This window comes from Chelonia mydas, chromosome 7 (assembly GCF_015237465.2).
Source record: "Chelonia mydas isolate rCheMyd1 chromosome 7, rCheMyd1.pri.v2, whole genome shotgun sequence".
Taxonomy (NCBI): domain Eukaryota; kingdom Metazoa; phylum Chordata; order Testudines; family Cheloniidae; genus Chelonia; species Chelonia mydas.
In genome coordinates, this window is record NC_057853.1 from 110392436 (window position 1) to 110409450 (window position 17015).

Below are 17015 nucleotides of genomic sequence, written 5' to 3' on the forward strand. Positions count from 1 at the left end.
AGAAAGGAATATTTATTTCTTTAATTCATGTATAAACACTACATTTCAATACAAGACAAGAGCACAATGTGCCGTACAACCTCATTAATCAGCCTAAGTGTATTAAAGTGTAGCTCAAGAATGCAATTGCACAAGGCATCACTTACGGACATTTCTGTAACAGAACCTACCCCATTAGTAAGTGCATTTGTGGTTGCCTGTAAACAGACCCCAAAGAATCATTATCGGCAACCCATTCTGTCCCAAAGTATTTCCGCTTATACTTACATATATTATGAAGCACACAACATACCCAATCACATTTATGGCATTAAACACACTACAGTCCAAATGAGTTTTAATGGCACCATGTTGCTTTCAGTTGGCCAAAGGCACATTCCACCACCATCCTGCACCTGCTCAACATGTATTTAAGCTGCCTCTTGTCCGGTTGGTGCAGGTACTGATAAACCTTCATCACCCAGGGCAGCAGAGGGAAGGCTGGGTCACCTAAAATCACAGTTGGTACAGACACCCTACTGGTGACTGTGTTGTTAGAGGGGAATGATTTATAAGCTTGTCCATGCTCAAACAGGCCAGTCCTTTGGAACACTGCAGAATCATGCACCCTACCTGTGCATCCAGTGTAGGCTTCCATGAATATGTCAAAGTAATCCACAACGGCCTTGTAGTGGGGTGGTTACCCGATCCTACCCTGTGGGGCTTAAAAGCCAGCCCTGGGAGAGAGCCAGGGCTGAGGGCAAGAAAAGCTAGGCTGATTGGGGAAATGGCTGCAGCTGGGCCACACCCCAATCAGGCCGCAGCTGGGCCTATAAAGGGGCTGCTAGGCTGAAGCTTAGCCAGTCTCTCTCTGAGTTCAGAGAGAGAAGGGCTTGGCTACAGGGACCTGAGGGAGTATCAAATTGGAGGAGGGCTAGGGGGGAAAGGCCTGGGAGCTCTGGCCTGGAAACCCCCAGGCTGCGAGGCCCAGATTAGGGCCTATTAGGTACTGAGGTTGCAAGGGGGCAGCCCATGGGTAGACAAAGGCAGCAGGTCCCACCCCAGCCTTGCCTGTGATTAGTGGCTAATACACTGCGGTCTGCCCCGGAGAGCAGGGCTAAGCGATGACTGGCAGTAGCCAAGACTGAGGCAAGGTAGGGGTAGTGGGTGGGGTTCCCCGGGGTGGGGAGACCCACAGGGATTGTTGGGGTTTACTGCCCCGGGGCAGCACCCCAGTTGGAGGAGGCATCGAGTCCTGGGAGGGACCGGGCCCAGTGGTAAGGCAGATCACCAGACGGCGCTCCGGAGGCTGATGCGCTAATTCCCGCAGACGAGCAGCAGGAGGCACCGCCGGGTGAGTCCGCTCCATTACAAGCCTGCATAACAATGGAATAGTAATGTCCTTGCTTCCTTCACATGGCAAGCACAGGATGTGTACATTGCTGGCATCAATAGCACCAAAACAGCTCAAGAACTCCATGAGTGCAAACTCAGCAATTATTTCAGAGATATTTTCAATTTTCACAACCTCTAGAGCCAGCATGACATTAATTGCCTTGTAATCCTCTTTGAATGCTGTGCCAGCCATTGATTTGCCAACCCCAAACTGATTGTCTATGGTTAGGTAATAGTCTGGGACTACCAACTTCCACAAGGTGATAGCAACACACTTCTGGACCATTATTGCCTCTCTTATCTCTTTTCACTCAAAGTCTGGGTCACACTCCTCATAAGCTCCAGGAATGTGGCTTTCTCATGTGACAATTCTGGGCCCATGGCTGGTCATCCCATGTTTCCACCACAGTGAAATTGCACCACTCTGTGCTTGTGGTCCTGATCCAGTCTGCATGCAGGAGGTATAGGGAGGGAGGGAGGTGGACTACCATGAAAAATAGCATCAGTTCAGTCCATGCCTCCATGTCTACACGGTCCCATTCTGTTGTTGCTGTTGTGCTTCTGCTTGTAAATACAAACCACTGCTTCTGTCTTCTTCAGGATGGAGTTCACCTCTGAAACACCCACCAGGGTTTCTTGACAGCAGTTCCTGCAGAGGCACGCCAACAAAACATTGCCCCCATAAAAAACAGCATCTGTCAGTTACATTTATTAGTGTGAGCAGGATCCATATCTTCAGCCCATAACAGCACATCATCATCACACCAGCCTGCGTTCTGCCAGGAAATGAATTTTCCAGCCCTATACCATTTCCTCCCACAATTCCCAGAGTGGGCAGACAAGTCTCCCCAGAACACCCTGTGACTGTAAGTATAGAGTGGCACAGTGAGCTTTGAATGAATCATGGGATGCCCAGATAGCTTTACCGCTTCTCATGGTTACATATAGTGGCCTTGCAGACATGGGGCGTGACAGCAGCATGCTGATATCAACAATGTGTTTGCACTGTAGTGGGTTAGGCAACTGCTCATTGACTAACCTGCAATTGCATACCCATGGTTAGCATGCAGTGAAGACATAGGCTGAGTAAAAAAATAATGTGCCCAAGTTGATATAGAAGGATACCAGAGAATGAGGGAAGCACCTTACATCGTATCCACCAAGGCATCATGCACAGTTGGCCCCAGAGATATCACATTTCAGCCCTTAACTTTGTAAGTCATTCAAATAAAGTGAATTACTTTATGAAGTAATCATCGTTACTTTTCATGGTTCTCTTTCTTTGCGCTCACAGATAATTTCTTTTAATATTTGGTTCCATTATTTTAACAGAAGCCAAAACCAGAATTTACCAGACAGTAACGACAAAGATTATTTTTTTCCCATTTTGCACTATTGAGATCACATTTGCTTTTTTATTCCAATTACACACTGCCTTCCCGGTTGTCAATGACTTATCAAAAATAACTGATAGTGGTTCAGTGTGTTTGTGAGTTAATTTCTTTAAGATCCAGAGACACGTATACTCTGGACCTGCTGATTAGTATAGTTCAAAGGTTTTTGTTGTTTTTTAACCATTCCTTCTTTTTATCAACACCACATATGAAAAAAATCTTCATTTCTTCCTAAGTCTCAATACTTACCCATATTTTCTCTTGCGTAAAACCAATTTAGTGATTACTCTAAAATGGCTGATACAACCAATTCCATAAGACTTCTTATTTACAAATAGACCGTTGGTACTTTCTAGTATTTGTTTTTCTTGACCATATATTTGGGTCAGTTAGTTGTATCTGAAAGCAAGATTGATTGATTTTTTTATAAACACATTCTAATACTAAAATATATGGAGTACTTCGCTATATGGTGAAGGTGAGCAATGGAGAGGAACAAAAAAAAGTATTTTCAACAAACAAGAAGTGAAGTTTATGAACAAAAAGTCCATCCTAGGCTTTGTGAAACTGCTTTTCTATGCCACTGAACAATCTCAGCCACAAAACCCAGTAGGATCAGTACTTGAAACTCCAGTTTATCATCCCAATAGCTATATTTTAGCAACAGAAGCCTAAAATTGAGCAATATTTACTTTTTATATTGTGATTTCTCTTTCCAATAAAATCTGCTTTATTGACAACAAACTTACCTGGGTTTTAGATGGTATTAACTGGTACAGTCAATTTCTTACGCTACATTGTGCCTCAGAGAGAAAATCGAAACTCTGACCTTGAAACATGAACTCATAATGGCTTGAGTACAGAGTCTAAGATCCTGAAAAGATTTAGCTCTTCCTTGCCAAAGAGTTGCACTGTACCAGTGGAGAGGCCCTTTGTGAACTCAGGGAGTGCCAGATAAATGACCTGAAAGTTACTAGGCAGACATACAATCTGTCAAAGCAACTCTTATTCCACTTACGTATGCCCTTTGGCTACCACTGGAAGTAGCACTGCCTACTTGCTAAAACACCAACCTAGTATTGTGGAGGTTTAGCTTTAATTCACAGTTCTGCCACTGAGTTGCTGTGTGACACTGGGAAACTCAACATCTTGATGCCTTAGTCTCCCAATTTACAGAATATGGGTATGTTACCCACTTTTGTAAAGTGCTTTGAAATCTAAGGATGAAAAATACAAATTATCATTGTGATTATTATTGTCTTCTATCTTCTCATGGATGCCTTAAACAAATCTACATATTTTTGCTTTATTCCCTCCCTATCTCCATTTCTCAGAGCCTGTTTATACCCTCAGACCCTTGAGAACTATCCTTGTGAAATCCAATAGGCTGTGTTTTCTTTCACAGCAATTCTTTTAAAATCCAAGAGAGCTTTTGTAATTTTTGGTTTTGTTTTTTAAAGAAAAATCTTTTATCAAGACTGCAAGTGAATGTATCTCAGGGAAACTAAACAAATGTCCTCTGACTTCTGCTGTGCATTTAAGTGTTTGGCATATCGTCCAAGTACTGCTGTATGCCACTGATACCATGAGTAAGTCCATCATAATTCACACATTTAAAACCTACTCAAAATGTACTGATAACCTAGGTTGCATTTTGCTGTCACTGGTGTTTCTGTAGTGAAGTAACAGGTAAAAGCAGGCTTCAACTGCAGTTCAATTCAAAACACAGCAAGAATAAACGTTTTCTCTTTTTCCCCCCGTTTCAATATTTCTATATTATGGAAAATGTACAGTCAAGGAAGGAAAGATGCATACGAAATAAGAGCTCATGAAAATAACAGCACTCAGGAGACAGTTGTAAATTTATATTGGATATTAATATTTATCATTAACATGTTTATCAGCAACCTTCCCCAAATGGTGGAGAGGGTGGTCCCTATATACTGTAGATTCCAAAATGTGTTGCAATTTCGAACACTATTCCTCTTGATTCCTCTGCACTAACTCTTTGATGTTCAGTAAAATGCTACAGTGTGGTATGTTTATGGAATTTTACATCTGTTTTAGTGGTAACCTTGCAGTACATCCGATGCTTCATATAGGTGCCGTGTAAGAAATTAGATAGAGTAACAGCTTCAGTTAGGGCACCAGACTGAGAATCAGGAGACATGAGTTCTGTTCCAAGAATTGTCATTGACTCACTACATGACCAAAGGCAATTTGCATAACTTCATTGCCTCAGTTTCCCCATCTGTAAAATGGTAGTGATCATACTTACCCACCTTTGAAAAACAATTTGAGATCCATTGATAAAAAGCACTATAAAAGTTCTGAGTATTATTACTATTATTTTCTGAGTCATTATTCTAGTGGGAGCTGTCAAAACATCTCATGAATTTTGTAAACAGCTCCATGTTATATTGTCTTGGAACATGATTGTGTAGGGTTTCCATTGTAAAGAATAAGTAATGAGTACTAAACCTCATGGATGATGCTGTTTATCTGACAATAACTATTGAGATTTCAGTGAAGCCTGGGGACTTAAGCACCTATCTCTCATTGAAACTCAAGAGCAGATGGATCATAGAATTGTAGGACTGGAAGGGACCTCAAGACTTGGTCATCTAGTCCTGTCCCCTACACTAATGGCAGGCCTAAGTATTATCTACACCATCCCTAACAGGTGTTTGTCTAACTTCCTCTTAATCTCCAAAAATGGAGATTCCACAACCTCCCTAGGCAATTTGTTCCAATACTTAACTCCCTGACAGGAAGTTTTTCCTAATGTCCAACCTAAACCGCCCTTACTGCAATTTACAGCCATTGCTTCTTGTCCTACCCTCAGAGTTTAACTAAAACAATTTTTCTCCCCTTTCCTTGTAACAACCTTTTCATGTACTTTAAAACTGTTATCATGGGCCCTCACAGTCTTCTCTTCTCCAAACCAAACCAAACCATTTTTTTTCAATCTTCCCTCATAGGTCATGTTTTCTAGACCTTTAATCACTTTTGTTGCTTTTCTCTGGACTTTCTCCAATTTGTCTACATCTTTCCTGATATGTGGCACCCAGAACTGGTTGCAATACTCCAGCTGAGGTATAATCAGCATGGAGTAGAGTGGAAGAATTACTTCTTCTGTCTTGCTTACAACACTCCTGCTAAGACATCCCAGAATTATGTTTGCTTTTTTGGCAACAGTGCAACACTGTTGACTCATTTGTCACTCACTATGACCCCCAGATACCTTTCCACAGTACTCCTTCTTGGGCAGTCATTTCCCATTTTGTAGATGTGCAACAGATTATTCCTTTCTAAGTAGAGTACTCTACATTTGTCCTTCCTGAATTTCATCCTATTTACTCCAGTTTGTCCAAATCATTTTGAATTTTAATCCTCTCCTCCAAAGCACTTGCAACCCCTCCCAGCACAGAATCATCCACAAACTTTATAAGTGTACTCTCTATGCCATTATCTAAATAATTGCTCAGATATCTCCTCAGTCAGCTCAAATATTCTAGGATGTATTTCATCAGGCCCTGGTGATGAAGACATCTAAATTGTCTACATAATCTTTAACATGTTTTTTCCTATCTTAGCCTCACTTCCTACATCATTTTAACTGGCATTCACTATGTTAGATGTCCAATCTCTGCTAAACTTTTTGTTGAAAACTGAAACAAAAAAGTCACTTAGCACTTCTGCCATTTCCACATTTGCTGTTATTGTCTTTCCCCACTCATTTGAGTAATGGGGCTACCCTGTCCTTGGATGCCTATCTCCCATAGATTCCTTTAAAAATCTCAGGCAATACTGCCATATGTTCACTTTTTTATATGTTAACAGACTAAGAACTTAAATTACCTGGTAGGGTGTGGGATAACTTAGAAATTTCCTCAGTTGAAGGATGGGGAGCAGTCAAAAATAAGGTAACAGAAAGTTTCAGTTTTCAGATATTTTTCCTTTGCATTAATTCTCTTTACCGTGTATGAAGAAGTGTTTTTTTCATATTTCCAAATATCTGATGTATAACATTTTATTCAATGCTGTTAAATGGTAAACGAATGTTTATACAGAAGCAATGTTAACTATATATACATATAATCAAATACTTACCATAGTGCAGTTACTGTTCGCTGAAATGCACTTCTTGTCATCACACCACTGGCAACCATTTGTATTGGCAGTACAACTGGCACAGTCTGCATATCTGTAACATCTGTCATCTGCAGCAGCTGTAGTACAAATGAGAGACAAAACAAATGGCAAGATGAAAGAAAGAGTGCCACCTTCTTAATTCACACATTTTTAACAGCTGCTTCAGACAATATCTGGCATTTTTTCATTGCAAACATGACCTTCAATCTAAGATGCAATTTACTTAATAGGAAATCAACCATATTAGGTTAATGTTATACCCCCTTTAAAACACCTGTTCTTTAAACACACATTAGTTGAAGTTTCATAAGACCCTGACCTGTCAAAGAAACAGTCCTTGATTTGTAACCTATAGACTGAAACTAGAACAGTACATGGATCAGAGAAACATGTTAATAGCCTTTTATTCTATCCCTGATCATTAATTTAACAAAGTGGATAAAAAATATTTTTAGGCTTGACCTCTTTACAGAAATAGTAGGTCTTTATGCAAGAAGACAGCAGTAAAACAAGTAAAAACAAAACCTAACAGGATCATTCCGTAACCGATAAGAATCAATTCTAACTCTGAATTAATTTCATAAACTTTCAATACTGCATACAGTAGAACCTCAGAGTTATGAACACCTTGGGAGTGGAGGTTGTTTGTAACTCTGAGCAAAACGTTATGATAGTTCTTTCAAAAGTTTACAACTGAACATTGACTTAATACAGTTTTGAAACTTTACTATGCAGAAGAAAAATGCTGCTTTTACCCATCTTAATTTAAACAGAAAGTTTCCTTACCTTGTCAAATCTTTTTTTTTTAAAACTTTCCCTTTATTTTTTTAGTATTCTACATTTAAGACAGTATTGTACTATATTTGCTGCTGCTTTTTTTGGGGGGGGGGAGGGGGTCGTCTCTGCTGCTGCCTGATTGTCTTCTTCTGGTTCCAAATGAGTTGTGTGGTTCAACGGTCAGTTTGTAACTCTGGTGTTCGTAACTCTGAGGTTTGACTGTAGTAAATTACAATGGTTTTAAAACAACCACCATTTGGAATACAGTACAAAGATGAACACTACATATTTTTAAGGAAAATAAATGTGTAATGTATATTGTACTAGATTTTCAATACAAAGTATATTTGAATAGTGGTTTGTTCTCCAATATATTGTTTCTATTTTACTCATCTTAACTATTTCACTTGTCATGCTACAATCATAGATAGTTTTGATATTTCTATACCCAACATTCTATTGTGGGAAACCAACTGGAGTTGTTATTTTGGGGGCTGTTTGTGTTTTGAGGTTTTCTGGCAATGAAATAGTAAGTATATTGCATTTTGGATATTTCTGCACTGCCATAATTAGCAGACTAATCACACATTACTTTTAAAAAATATGTTTATACTTAGTTCTGAGCATGGCATTTACCATACTGAAAAGGTGGGTATGAGATTTACATGAAGATCAAAATGTACGTAAAACATACTGCAATATAATCTACCTGTTTTACAAAAATGTTAACCAATCTCTGTTTTGGTGTTACCTTAGCTAAAGTAAAACAGAATTTTAATACAGTCAGAAATCTAGTGGGATATATGCTGTGCTGTTCCAGGTTCCCCTTTAGTCCCCTCAGTATAGGATACATGAAGTCTAGGAGATGATCTAAACATGAAGTCTAGATAACAGGATACAGCCATTTAAACATCCAAGGTATAAAGCTTTCCTCTGAGTTGCTGGAGTGAGGTTTCAGAAAAAACATTGGAAGAGGCATGGCTGGATTGAGGTGGAATGCAGAAAATATCTTGGGCATAAACTCAGGGTGTGACCCAAGAGAGACCTTCTGTTCGTGAAAGATTGCGAAACATGGGTCAGCTAGAACTGCCTGAAGTTCAGACACTCTCCTAGCAGAAGTAATTGCTACCAAAAACTGACAACAGCAGCAAAGAAGATGTTGCCAAAGGTTCAAAAGGATGATCCATTAAGTATGACAAGATCAAGTTCAGATCCCATGTGAGATGTGTTGTGGGTGTTTTGTCCTCGATGAAAACATCAAAACAACTGCTTAGTAGATGGTGACGTGGACCTGCTATTGATGAAGCTAAACGCCTGTGTCGAGGAGGCTTAGATCTCCTTTTAGAGACATCCTGGGCTCTTGGCTGGTAAAATGAGAAACTCTAGTGAGATCGAGTTTAAACTGTTTCCATTTCATCATTAGAGCGTAAACTCTCCGAGAGCAGAGTTGCTCAAGAATTTTTTTTTAACATGCACCTGGTATCATAAAAAGAAAAGGAGTACTTGTGGCACCTTAGAGACTAACCGATTTATTTGAGCATAAGCTTTCGAGAGCTACAGCTCACTTCATCGGATGCATCCGATGAAGTGAGCTGTAGCTCACGAAAGCTTATGCTCAAATAAATCGATTAGTCTCTAAGGTGCCACAAGTACTCCTTTTCTTTTTGCGAATACAGACTAACACGGCTGTTACTCTGAAACCTGGTATCATAAGGATTTTTTTGGGGGAAAACAGCTTAGAACCTTCAATCAAAAGGTCTTTGACGGAAACATTTGTAGCCATGGAACGCAAAGCAGTGTCTGGTGCATCAATGCCTTCTTGAAGAGAAGCACAGGCTCTGAGATGTCTTTCAGACATTGTCATGAACTGTCTCTGTTTTCTTCAGACAATTTGTCTACAAATTTCACTATTGATGACCAATTAATAAACCTATATTTGGAAGGCAAAGCCTGGTGATTTGATACTGTTAGGAAAATTTTAACATGAAGCAGTTATGTCAACCGAACCAAAGTTAGGCCAATGCAGGAATGCTGGGAAAGTTCCTGAATGAGATAGGCAGGATGAAAGAATGCTTGTTAAGTTGCAAGGAGTGAATTAGGAGGAGACCTGCATTCCTGCATTATCATACCAGATGTTCTGAGAATGAGAAGGAGACACACTGTCTCCACTCCCTGTTTCTGTTTCATGTATGTTCTTAACTCCTCGTCCCCTGTTTGACAACTGGATTGATAAGAAAGTTGGGGAGGCATAACGACTTGCAAAAAGCTATATACAATAGGGGATAGGTATGCATGCATGATAAAGAACTTTTAACTAACAAAGGGGAGGGGGGGTTGGGCTATTTCATGAATAATCTGTGACGCGATGGACCTGTCTATAAAAACCTATTAGTTTTGCCTAAGAGGTGGCTGGTTCTCTTCGGAGACGGGCTGCTCTCTATTGTTGTGTGCACTCTTCAATAAAGAGCTTATACGTGGACTTTGCTGGTGTTGCCTGTCTCTCTGCGGTCAGACAACGAACCGTGCCGTCTGGGGTTCGAGTCCCCGACAACACCCTCAGTTGAAGACTTGCAATGGTATAGGCTTTCCTTCCATACAAGATTTATTAGCTGCAATGACTATCAGAGTCTGAAATAGGATAGGTCAGTGGTTCTCAATTTTTTTTTTCCACGGACCACTTGAAAATTGCTGAGGGTCTCAGCGGACCACTTAATGATCTTTCCAAATGTTGTTTGTACCGTTAGCTAACTATTGTAAAGCACTTTGGATAAAAGTGCTATATAAAAAAATGAACTTTTTTTGATCTACAAATAAAAGCACACAACTCATATTTTAATATCAGTAGTCTTACCTTTCTAATGCGATGGATGTGCCCTCTCTCCCTCACCACAGCAGCCACAGAGCTGAGGCTGGAAAGGAGGCCCTCTCTCCCCAGAAGTCACAGCCCCAGAGCTGGGGAAAGTTGCCTCTTTCTCTGGCCACCGCAGCCCTGCACATCCCAAATTCCCCCCACCCTCTAAGGCACACGTCTGCGGGACTCCACTAATTAGGTGGGTGGCCCTTCATTCTCTCATGTGCGTTAGAGGAAGCTATCCGCAGATCACCTGAATGGAGCTCGCGGACCACTGGTGGTCCACGGACCACAGTTTGAGAACCTCTGGGATAGGTGAAATAGTAGTCAAATTCCTGTTGAGGAACCTAGTAACACCTGTCCACACGTTTGGCAGTATGTGCTACAGAAGCCAGTCTCTGACAAAGTGTTGTGACTGGCTTTAAAACGGGCTTCGTAAATGGGAAGGGCAACACTTTCAGGTGCTGGAGCCTTCGGAATGTCTAAAAATTCATGCAGATTGTCCTGCACAACTTCTGCTTGCACCCATACGGATATGGCCACCCTCATAAGAAGTTCCTGAAAGATCTTAAAGTCTTGAGGGGGAGGAGGAGAGAACTCTGCTGTTATGGTCTTATCAGAGGAAGAAATGTTGGGAGGTAGTTTTGTGGCTTCATCCCTGGGTTTCTCTTCCTCAGTTGGTCCCAACATTGTGGGTGGCGGATGGGCTGGAAAGGGGTCTTCCCTGACAGGAATAGAGACTAGAGATGCTGACTTTCTTCCCAACTGCACTGCAGACAGGGATCTAGAAACACTGAGAGCAATACAGAGTGCCCAGTAAGGCAAGGGTGGGTAGTTCAATCTCTGCACGGCACACAGTGATGGACACTAAGCTGGCTTATAAACTTTCCTGTTCCATACCATGGGTTTGAGCAGTGTCTGTAGAACGTGACCTGACAGGTGATCTAAAAGACCTTGCAAGATGAACAGGTCATGCTCCAAATTTGAAAATGAGGAGTTGCAGCTCTCTTCAGGAAACAGAGGAGCTGCTCTGGTGCATGGCAGGGGAGACAACAGCCAGCAGTGCATGCTGTTGCATGGACAGTAATGCTAGAGTTGAAGCTGGTTTTGTTAGACAAGTTAGACGTCTGCAAGTCACCAGGGTCTGATGAAATGCATCCTAGAATACCCACGGAGCTGACTGAGGAGATATCTGAGCCATTAGCTATTATCTTTGAAAAGTCATGGAAGATGGGAGAGATTCCAGAAGACTGGAGAAGGGGAAATACAGTGCCAATCAATAAAAAGGAAAATAAGGACAACCCGGGGAATTACAGACCAATCAGCTTCACTTCTCTACCGAGAAAGATAATGGAGCAAATAATTAAGCAATGGATTTGCAAACATCTAGAAAGTGATAAGTAACAGTCAACATGGATTTGTCAAGAACAAATTGTATCAAACCAACTTGATAGCTTTCTTTGACAGGGTAACAAGCCTTGTGGAAAAGGGGGAAGAGGTAGATGTGGTACATCTTGACTTTAGTAAAGCTTTTGATACGGTCTTCCATGACCTTCTCCTAAACAAACTAGGGAAATGCAACCTAGATGGAGTTACTATAAGGTGGGTGGAAAACTGGTTGGAAAACCATTCCCAGAGAGTAGTTATCAGTGGTTCACAGTCATGCTGGAAGGGCATAATGGGTGGGGTCCCGCAGGGATCAGTTCTGGGTCTGGTTCTGTTCAATATCTTCATCAATGATTTAGATAATGGTATAGAGGTACCTTTATAAAGTTGCGTACAATACCAAGCTGGGAGGGGCTGCAAGTGCTTTGGAGGATAGGATTAAAAATTCTAAATGATCTGGACAAACTGGAGAAATGGTCTGAAGTAAACAGGATGAAATTCATCAAGGACAAATGCAAAGTACTCCATTTAGGAAGGAATAATCTATTGCACACATGCAAAATGGGAAATGACTGCCAAGGAAGGAGTACTGCGGAAAGGGATCTGGGGGTCATAGTGGACCATAAGCTAAATATGAGTCAACAATGTAACGCTGTTGCAAAAAAAGTGAACATCATTCTGGGATGTATTAGCAGGAGTATTGTAAGACAAGAGAAGTAATTCTTCTGCTCTATTCCGCACCGATTAGGCCTCAACTGGAGTATTGTGCCCAGTTCTGGGTGCCACATTTTAGGAAAGATGTGGACAAATTGGAAAAAGTCCAGAAAAGTGCAACAAAAATGATTAAAGGTCTAGAAAATATGACCTAGGACGGAAGATTGAAAAAATTGGGTTTGTTTAGTCCGGAAAAGAGAAGACTCAGAGGGGACATAACAGTTTTCAAGTACAAAAAAAGATTGTTACAAGGAAGAGGGAGAAAAATTGTTTTAGTTAAACTCTGAAGGTAGGACAAGAAGCAATGGACTTAAATTGTAGTAAGGGCAGTTTAGGTTGGACATAAGGAAAAACTTCCTGTCAGGAGAGTTAAGAATTGGAACAAATTGCATAGGAAGGTTGTGGAATCTCCATCTTTGGAGATTAAGAGCAAGTTAGACAAACACCTTGTCATAAATATAAAGGGAAGGGTAAACCCCTTTAAAATCCCTCCTGGCCAGAGGAAAAATCCTCTCACCTGTAAAGGGTTAAGAAGCTAAAGGTAACCTCGCTGGCACCTGACCAAAATGACCAATGAGGAGACAAGATACTTTCAAAAGCTGGGAAGAGGGAGAAAAAACAAAGGGTCTGTGTCTGTCTGTGTGATGCTTTTGCCGGAGACAGAACAGGAATGGAGTCTTAGAACTTAGTAAGTAATCTAGCTAGGTATGTGTTAGATTATGATTTCTTTAAATGGCTGAGAAAATAGCTGTGCTGAATAGAATGAATATTCCTGTCTGTGTATCTTTTTTGTAACTTAAGGTTTTGCCTAGAGGGATTCTCTATGTTTTGAATCTAATTACCCTGTAAGGTATTCACCATCCTGATTTTACAGAGGTGATTCTTTTCTTTTTACTTCTATTAAAAGTCTTCTTGTAAGAAAACTGAATGCTTTTTTCATTGTTCTAAGATCCAAGGGCTTGGGTCTGTGGTCACCTATGCAAATTGGTGAGGATTTTTACCAAACCTTCCCCAGGAAGTGGGGTGCAAGGGTTGGGAGGATTTTGGGGGGAAAGACGGGTCCAAACTCCATTTTTTCAGGAACCCAGATAAAGTTTGGTGGTGGCAGTGGAAATCCAAGGGCAAAGGGTAAAATAATTTGTACCTTGGGGAAGTTTTAACCTAAGTAAGCTGGTAAAAGTAAGCTTAGGAGGTTTTCATGCAGGTCCCCACATCTGTACCCTAGAGTTCAGAGTGGGGAAGGAAGCTTGACACACCTGTTACGGATGGTGTAGATAATACTTAGGCCTGCCATTAGAGCAGAGGACTGGACTAGATGACCTCTTGAGATCCCTTCCAGTTCCATGATTCTATGATTTAGGTGGAGCCTGCTGCAGAGGACAAAATGCTGACTTGTGTCCAGATTTTGCCAATGGTGCTCACGGTGCCAGCATTATATATGGTGTCGACATTATCAGTGGTGCTGATTCAGCAGACAAGGAAGGCAGAGCCAATGTGGCTGAAGCCGCTGCTGCTACCAGATGGTGAAGCAGCAATAAATTAGGCACAGAAAGGTACAGCAAGCCTTTGCTGAAAAGAACATCTGCGACGTTGATGGTACCAAAACAGAAGGTAAGTGCTCCACAAACAATACAAGTGGTACCAGACTCAACAGTGCCAGAGTGGAGGTAGTTCCCAGCAGCAAAAATTAAAGCACCAGTCTTGATGGTCATGTTCGAGTCAATGGTGCCAACTCAGACAGTACTAGTGAACATCAGTGTTTGTAACCTGACTTGAGCTCAGTGCCGGAGGACTTCTTAGATCATTTATTCTATTCATGTGACAAAGTATGAGACCTAGATAACCTATCAGCCTCAGAGGATGAAGATAATTTCTGCTTCAAAGAGGCTACAGGAGAAGAAGAAGGTGGCCTCTTCAGATTTTGGTTCTGGGGCTGGAGCAGCCAGAGGAGCAATCCTCATAGAATCACAGAAGTGTAGGACTGGAAGGGATCTCGAGAGGTCATCTGGTCCAGTCCCCAACACTCAAGGCCGGACTGCACAATAAGTAGACCATTCCTGACAGGTGACTGTCAAACCTGTTCTTGAAAACTTTCAAAGACGGAGATTCTACAACCTCCCTATTCAATTTATTCCAGTGCTTAACTACCCTAACAGGAAGCTTTTCCTAATGGCTAACCTAAACCGCCCTTGCTGCAATTTAAGTCAATTGCTTCTTGTCCTATCCTCAGAGATTAATGAGAATCATTTTTCTCCCTGTTCCTTGTAACAATCTTTTATGTACTTGAAAACTGTTATTACGCCCCCCATCAGCCCTCTCATCTTCAAACTAACCAAACCCGTTTTTTTCCATCTTTCCTCCTAGGTCATGTTTTCTAGACCTTTAATAATTTTTGTTGCTCTCTTCTGGACTGTTGACAATTTCTCTACATTTTCCGTATCAGCACAGGGTAGAATGGAAGATTTACTTCTTTTGTTTTGCTGACAACACTCCTGTTAATACAAAAAAAGTAAACATCATTCTAGGATGTAACAGTGTTACACATTTTTAGCTTGTGATCCACTATGACCCCCAGATACCTTTCCTCATTACTCCTTTCTAGGCAGTCATTTCCCATTTTGTATGTGTGCAATTCATTATTCCTTCCTAAATGGAGTAATCTGAATTTGTCCTTATTCAATTTCATCCGATTTACTCCAGAACATTTCTCCAGTTTGTCCAGATCATTTTGAATTTTAATCATCTCCTCCAAAGCACTTGCAACCCCATCCCAGCTTCGTATCCTCCACAAACTTTATAAATGTACTCTCTATGCCATTATCTAAATCATTTATGGAGATGCTGAACAGAACTGGACCTAGACCTGATCGCTGTGGGACCCCACTCAATATGCCCTTCCAGCTTGACTGTGAACCGCTGATAACTACTCCCTGGGAATGGTTTTCCAACCAATTATGCACCCATCTTATAGGTTATATTTCCCTAGGTTTTTTTTTATGAGAAGGTCATATGAGACAGTATCAAAAGCTTTACTAAAGTTAAGATATACCACATCTACCACTTCCCCCCATCCACAAGGCTTAGTATCTTTCTTTTACAGGATAAAAAGTTGGTTTGACATGATTTGTTCTTGACAAATCCATGCTGTTGCTTATCACCTTATTATCTTCCAGGTGTTTGCAAATTCATTGCTTAATTATTTGCTCCATTATCTTTCCAGGTACTGAAAATAAGCTGACTATTCTGTAATTCCCCAGGTTGTCCTTTTTCTCGCCCCGCCCACTTTTTTAAAAAAAAAAATAAATTGGCACTATATTTGCACACTTCCAGTCCTCTGGAATCTCTCCCATCTTTCATGAGTTTTTGAAGATAATGCTAATGGCTCAGATATCATCTCAGTCATCTCCTTGAGTATTTTAATTTGTATTTAATCAGTCCTTCGTGACTTGAAGACATCTAACTTGTCTAAAGAATTTTTAACTTGTTCTTCCCCTATCTTATTCTCAGATCCTACCTCACTTTAACTGGCGTTCACTACATTAGACAGCCAATCTCTACTGGTGAAAAACAAAAGTGTCACTTAGCACTTCTGCCATTTCCACATTTTCGGTTATTGCCCTTCCCCACTTATTGATAATAGGCCTGTCATAAACATATAGCTAAGGGTAGCATAAAATCCCTCCTTTACCTGTAAGGGGTTAAAAAGCTCAAATAACCTGGTTGGCACCTGACCAAAAGGACCAATAAGGGAAGAAGATCCTTTCAAATCGGTGGGGGGAGGGTTTTTTGTTCTCTCTTTGTTGTACTCTCTCGGAACAGAGAGAGGGACCAGGCAGGAAAAACACCTCTCCTAAAACCTTACCTGAAATAAACATCTAAGATTACAAAAATTGTAAGTAAAGCAAGGAAATGTGTTAGATTATCTTTTGTTTTAGCTTGTGAATTTTCCCTATGCTAAGAGGGAGGTTTATTCCTGTGTTTTGTAACTTTAAAGTTTTGCCTAAACAGGAATCCTCTGGTGTTTTAAATCTTATTACCCTGTAAAATTACCTTCCATCCTGACTTTACAGAGGTGCTTCTTTTACTTTTTTCTTTATTATAAAGTTCTGCTTTTAAGAGTTACAAACATTTCAGAGTTACAAACAACCTCCATTCCTTAGGTGCTCATAACTCTGAGGTTCTACTGTATTTGTAGAACGTTTTCTTGATGCCCTTTATATCTCTAACTAGTTTAATCTCCTTTGTGCCTTGGACTTTCCAATTTTGCCCCCACATGCTAGTGTTGTTTGTTTATATTCATCCTTTGTAATTTGACCTAGTTTCCACTTTTTAACATTTCTTTTTATGAGTTTCAGGTCATGGAA

At 40.7% G+C, this 17015-nt stretch overlaps 1 protein-coding gene across 7 annotated transcripts in view; it reads right to left on the reverse strand.

The window, feature by feature from the left end:
* ATRNL1 (attractin like 1) overlaps positions 1–17015 on the reverse strand; it is a 1012424-nt gene that overhangs the window by 737362 nt on the left and 258047 nt on the right. For 6 of the 7 annotated variants that reach the window (XM_037904761.2, XM_043551194.1, XM_043551197.1 and 3 more), the window contains exon 14: positions 6882–7000. In XM_037904761.2, the coding sequence (XP_037760689.1) occupies positions 6882–7000 (119 nt within the window). Of the gene's footprint in view, positions 1–1094; positions 2024–6881; positions 7001–17015 lie in introns of those variants that run through there. The other variant, XM_043551200.1, reaches the window with a different exon arrangement.